At 39.0% G+C, this 6,713-nt stretch overlaps 1 protein-coding gene across 1 annotated transcript; it reads left to right on the forward strand.

Annotated features, from left to right (window-relative positions):
* The first annotated feature begins 4,301 nt into the window (after window positions 1-4,301).
* On the forward strand, window positions 4,302-6,366 carry LOC135481303 (uncharacterized). The gene has a single exon (XM_064761149.1). It carries the CDS (start codon window positions 5,443-5,445, stop codon window positions 6,364-6,366), a length of 924 nt encoding a protein of 307 aa, XP_064617219.1. The 5' UTR covers window positions 4,302-5,442.
* The last annotated feature ends 347 nt before the right edge of the window (window positions 6,367-6,713 follow it).

Genomic DNA, 6,713 nt, shown 5'->3' on the forward strand with positions numbered 1-6,713 from the left:
ATAAAGGGATACATTATCCTGAAATACAGGACCTCCAAATGCGTTAATTAATGTGAAAGACAGCACATGACTAAATGTATTTGGGAGATGCATTAGGTTTTTGGCTGAGACAGTTAGCACATCCTTTAAGTGATTGGATGTTGAGTTTACAGCTTTACGCTCCAATATGTCTCAAGGGGTATACTTACCAAGTGGTGAAGTCCAAATCTTTTTTGCCTTGTACATGCTCTTGTGTCAAAGTACAACATATAAATGTCACTTTTTGTTTGTTAACAGATCGCCTATTCTTTGACACAGGAGACAACTTATAATAATGTTTCTTTTTCCCTTCTGTTTGCATCAAGCCTATGAAGCAGGTACTTACGGCCCAGACTGTAACGAGACCTGTGGATCGTGTGCACGTGGACCAAACAGCTGTAACACTACATCCGGGCACTGTCCTGGTAATCCCAGATACACACCAGGATTTTCTGGTTTGAACTGTCAATGGGAGTCAAAAATATTTTACATGCTTCTTTCTTGCATGTAACCAGATTTATTTATCGTTTATATGTATTATTGTTTAAAAATTCTTAAGGAGACTGGTGTTTTTGTTTTTTTCGAAATGGATCTTCATTGTTTACACTTCATTCTTTACGTGGGGTAAGTATGGACTGTGCGTTATATGGCGCGCGGAGTGATGTACAAGTAGTTCCGGTTGAGTCTTATTATACCAACACCTCTGTGAGAGTGACTGGCCATATGTACACAAGGAATATCAGTGTATCTCATTACTGTCGTGATAATACACACTTCTGCGTACCTGTGTATCCAGCGGCCGGTTGTTTAAAAGTGCAGTAAAAGTTAAACCAGGCATAAATGTTAATACTGATCTTGGCCCAATACAAAACTAAATGCACAGTAACCCTGACTAAAGTTAACACCGGGCTTAACTGCTATTATATACTTTTGAACAACTGGGCCCAGAACTTATGTGTGGTCCCCGTCTTACCAACATGTGTCCTAGACTTACACGTTTCTGTCATATTGCTATTAATTAACAGCTGTATTAATATCAATCAAAGCTAATTAAGTCCAGACAAAACAGAGAGAGAATCTTTAACACCATTCTTGTGATACGTCTACTGCATGTTAGAGCAATTATGACGTAGTGTACATTATAGCTGTTACCTGTGTCAAAGGATTGGTTTCATTGATCAGTGTTTTAACAACGTGCTCAAGAATTTTCTCACGTATATGAGCGGAGGAAGCCGGAGTAACCCAGACCTTTGTCAGAAGATTTGCAAACCAGACTTAAAAAGCCGCGGTGGATGTATGTATCGTAATGACATCACCTGGCAATTAGCCATGGCCGTGTTTAACCTAGACATGTTAATTTCACTATTTCTTGTTTATATTTTATTTTGATTTTCAACGCAATCAGATAGTGTTAAAGTTTATTCACGCATGACAGAGAGTTCAATACTTGACAGCCATAAATTTCTTGAAAAGTTTACCAAAATTCTTTATTTTGGAAAGAGAAAAGCGTGTGCATGAAAAAAAAGTGGGAAGGGGACATTTTTCTCCACCGTTTGGGAGATGAAAGCTTTGTTGAAAGTATGACTACTCTAGAAACAAAACAAGTGTTAGAGAATTAGGAATAATTACGAAAATAAGGCCAAAACAAAAACTCCTGGATGTGAGTTAAAAATGTGAGTTCTCAGAGCTCATGTGTGCTGTGATTGTACATATATCTAGTGCTGCAGGGTATGTTTTTGAGAAAGTCTTTGTGATTATTGTAAAACCAAGCTCTTACATGTCATGAGTAGAGGGTTTAATGCATGTCCTATACATATAACCCTATGTAATAAATCCGCGAATTTCGATACTAAACAACTTTTTGAGCACGGTGTTAAGCAGCAACTTATGAATGAACTAATGCCTTACACAATGTATGCAGGGTCCAAGTACCTGGTGAGCCCTGTGGGGATAGGCTGTTGACATAATCACAGACCAGCAGTGTGTACCGCGTGTAATCCCAACTAAAACTACAGCTCTCCGTTTTTTTTCTGGGGAAGGGCTAATTCCCCGACGGGAGGAGCTGGTTATATCTGGCTCCCAGCCATTTGTGCTATGACTTTTGGAGATTTGATTGATATTTTCTCATTTTCAAACCATCAGGGAACTATCTAAATGTAGCCAAAGGCCTTCACAATAATTAGGGTATTATTATTGTACTGTTGTAACACACCGTGGCAAATGTTTTCAGATTTCTAGCAAATAGCTCAATAACGTCTCAAAAGTGAAAGATTTGAATAGTAAACATGGACTTAAATGAGAGCATCGAGTCTAACTTTATGTCAAAATGGGACTAAAACGTACTGAATGTATTTCATTTTTTAATATTTTCTTTATACAAGATCATACTAATATTGCAATCGCGGCACTTGAACTACCATGAGACGTATAGATGAAATAAGCTGTTGATGCGTCCGTCTCATGTTAATTCAATAGGCAACTTATACCGCTTAGTGGCTATTTGGTGCGCATGCGTTCTAGGCATGGCCCGCGATTGCTGCATATGTATTTTATTCAAATATATGTATTGAACATATTCAAGCGTCTTCGTGTTCCTTGTGTAAGACCTATCGCTTATCTCAGAGTGAAAAAAGCCATTTGTTTCTCATCTTCACTCTCCGAGCTCTGGCAGCAACCTGTGAATGGACGTGGGTTTTCACCGGGCTCTGCCCGGTTGCCACCCACCATAATGCTGGCCGCCGTCGTATAAGTGAAATATTGTTGATTACGGTGTAAAATACCAATCAAATAAATAAATAAATAAATCTCCAGTATTGGTACACGTACAAAAGTAATATACGCATATAAACAAAAACTTGCAGGGCTCCTGTATTCCTATCACTTGAGAAAAGACAACTCTGTCTAGAGAACCTCCAACATGGACCTAATATTATTAATAATATAATAATATTATTATAAACACATTTGACAGACGAAAATATAAGAGGAGAGAACATAACTACTTATGTTTGGCCTTTCAGGTTATTATGATTATGTTTGTCCTAATTATCAGTAAAAACAATTGTCGTGGTCTGCCAGACAGTTTTATATTTGTAAGGTCTGTGAACGTTCTTTTCCTAAAATGTTGTGTTATTCTGTTTTGACAGCATGTTCCCCTGGCACATGGGGACAAAACTGCAAACTTACTTGTAGTCTGAACTGTCTTAATGGTCCAACCGGATGTGACGGCAGCAGTGGGGCATGTGTTGGAGGTTGTACAGATAGACATAAAGGCAGATTTTGTACACGTAAGCATCAGTTCACATGAATTCTCTTTTAGTGTCAGTTTGGGAAACATCTGATGACCAATACATTGAAAAGATTTTCTATGAATATAAATACACTCTTTTTGTGACATTTCAACTGAAAGTAGAACGTCGCCAATAATTTTATGTCGAAAGGTAATTCCTAAGGCTTAGTGATTATACACACAAGAGTATGTTAATGTTATTAATATCTCAAAGATCAGCATTTCCTGCCGATTACGCTTCATTTATAGGCTGTTTCGGTTTTAGTCCTCCAACAGATAATTGTCTGCATGTGGAAGGCAGGATAACAACAATCCATTGCATATTTTCTTGCTTACGTGACTTACCACGCAGCTCAAAGTCAGTCCCACCTTAAATTTCTAACATATTGCGCCAAAGTTGCACCGCACTAGGGAATACCCCCACACGTCTCACTTTAATAGCATATGTCTGTCAATGTCAAAGTGTACGCATTGTCCCACATCGCCATTGTGTATCGATTTTGTTCACAAAATGGACATTTCCGTGCTGCTGAAATGTTCAACGTCAAAATAATACATTGCTCACCAAAAAACTAATTACGATGTAGGACAATAAAATCAGCAATATCAGCTTTGTTTAAATGTGTATTTTATCGTTTGTAGCCGTCAACTATAACTACACAGGAGTGGTTATAGGCTGTGTGGCTGTGGCTGTGGTGGTCGCTGTGGTAATCGTCGTTATTGTACTGATGTACACGTAAGTGATGCCAACTTAAAATAGGACCATGAATGTTTATTCCACGGTATAGGATTTAGATATACATGTAATATTTTATGTACGTGGTAATCGTCGTGGGATACAGAATAATGTGCAATTTAAATCCTAACACATTTACATGTACTCGGAAAATGTGACGAAATAAGCGAGGAAATCGATATGAGAGATAAGAATATTGCAACATGCTGCTGTAATAATTTTCAGTTTGTCTGGTTTATATTTTGTGCTAATGTAACAGGTCTAGCGTATGATTAATTCCCCCTTGGTAAGTTTTCTGTAAAAGGAGGTAGGAATTGTATACCCAGCAATCCCTGCACCGTCATCGGCATGACGATTCACTGACCAGCAGGTAAATTGAACTTTCTTTGTAATGTATATTATTTTAGAAGCTTAGTAAACTTGTATGACCGTTTTAGTTATGCAAGGATGTTTTAACGATGTTTCGAGTGCAATCGCTCGACTGTAACTGTGAACGTGCGAGTTGTAAATGCCAAAAGTTTATACGTAGCCGAGTGTCGCTATGTAACGGTAATTGAGCACTCAGTAACACAACGCCTTGGTTCTTACGGCGCAACATATTTTGTCTAGTTAGTATTTGTGAAAAACAGAAACGCCTAAGCGAGTATTTGCTTTTACTGTTAGTTATTAGTAGAGAGTTATGAGAGATTAAATAGCATTTCAGAAATGTGTTTGAATATTTTTTGTATTCTTAGATGCATACGGATGTTTTAGACAAATGCATGTTACGAGCCCTACATTCAGTAAATATGGGTATTATATGTAGATCCAAAATGAAAGGTCCGACGAAGTTAAATGTTTCACTCTTGGTAATTAATGGAGTGGTGATTACACAACTAGTCATTCGCTACTAGCTTTATTCTGTGTCTGTACACTGAAAATATTTTGTTCACTGTAAAAAAATATAAGATGCCTATCAGTTTGTTTGAGTGGGAACCGGTCTATAATTAAGTGGCAATACAGGAACAATGTATAGCACTGACAGGTTTAAATACTCGTGCTGTAATTGTTACACGTCTATATATGTCCATGGCCATAGCATATACAGTCATTATCAAGTTACCCGTGTGGTTGCGGTCATAATAACCCTTCACCATGGTACATGACTATTAAGTTAGTGTTGATATATGGTATAAGTGTATTCTAGGACAGTATATAGGTACAGGATATTTGGGTGTAAGCCTATGTTATGTATGGTAAATACATGGAAGGTTTATAGTATGTATTGTTATTGTCGTTTCAGGTCAGGGTGACCTCCCCTGGTTTTTTTCCTCTCACCGGTGTTTCTCAGAACCGAATAAACTGTTACAACTGTGTGGCGGAATTTGGCGTTTTGGTTGAAATTCTTTCTGCAACAAACATGGCCGACCTCACACTGGTGTCAGAAGTGGGATTAGGCAGAAAGAAAACAAACAAAGGCAAAGTTAAGTTCAGTAAGTCAAAAGCTGAGATACGAGAAAACCAGGGTAGAGGGAAAGACAGAACTGTCCCTATGGCCAACACGGAAACAGACGAGGTCAGGGAACTGCGCAGGGAGATGGAACAATTGCGTGTGACTTTGGCCGCTGCTGTCAAAGAGTCAGGTGCTACACAGACTGCATTGCCTGAAACTAGACTTGTCCTGCCCCCACCCGTTAAATTACCAATTTACAGTGGTAAAGAGGATCCTGCTTCCTGGATTGAGCGAGCGAAGCGAACTCTGTCAACACAACATTTAGATGGCCAGGATGGTGTCCAGTTTCTCAAAGACTATCTTCAAGAAACCGCTGAAGATGAAATTCGTCACAGAGACCCCCAGTCGCCATATGATTTGTTTGACATTCTTAAAAGTGTGTTTGGTCGCCGCGCTTCAAGGCCACAGCAGATGAGGGAGTTTTATAACAGAACTCAGTTGGCAACAGAGACAATTACTCAGTACTCTCATGCACTTGTGTCAATGATGGAAAAAATGGACCTTGACTCAACCGAAAGTGAAGAACGGCTTAAGGAACAGTTTGTGGAGGGTATCAGAAACCAGGCCGTTCAGAGATTCTTAAAGCGACGTACACGCGATAATCGTCATCTTGGGTTCTTGGAACTGAGGCAACTTGCTTTGGAGGAATGTGAAGAATCACAGACTGGTAAAGTGCATATTAAGGAAGTGTCTGCTGAACAGGACTCGGTAAAAGTTGATGAAACCCCCACATGGGGAAGAGAGTTAATTGATTTGACCAAACAAATGTTGAAAATCCATGCTAATATGTTTCAGTCGCAAACCCAAAACGGTACCAAGTGGCCATGTTAATCAACCATTGAATGCTGCTGTTAGTAATGATACACAGAATTATGCATGTTTTTACTGTCACAAAGTAGGTCACTTTAAGGCTGATTGTCGTAAACGGAAGCGTGATTTAGAAAGGCGTGCAGCTAAAAGTAATGGTAACCCTGAAAGTGGTGCAACTCAGCATTCATTGTCTGGTTCACAAAGCTTATGACGCCACATAGTAGGCACCTGTCCTGAAGTTGATGCAGTTATTGGTGGACAGCGCGTGTCTTGTTTGGTTGACACAGGTTCACAAGTAACCACAGTAACAGAAGGTTTCTATGACAAATATCTGAGTAACCAACCCATTGACCATTTGTTAAATTTAA

Source organism: Liolophura sinensis, unplaced genomic scaffold (assembly GCF_032854445.1).
Source record: "Liolophura sinensis isolate JHLJ2023 unplaced genomic scaffold, CUHK_Ljap_v2 scaffold_15, whole genome shotgun sequence".
NCBI lineage: Eukaryota > Metazoa > Mollusca > Polyplacophora > Chitonida > Chitonidae > Liolophura > Liolophura sinensis.

What these genes read in the sequence shown, in the direction of transcription:
- LOC135481303 (XM_064761149.1), top strand. Translation starts at nt 5,443, where the DNA reads ATGGCCGACCTCACACTGGTGTCAGAAGTGGGATTAGGCAGAAAGAAA.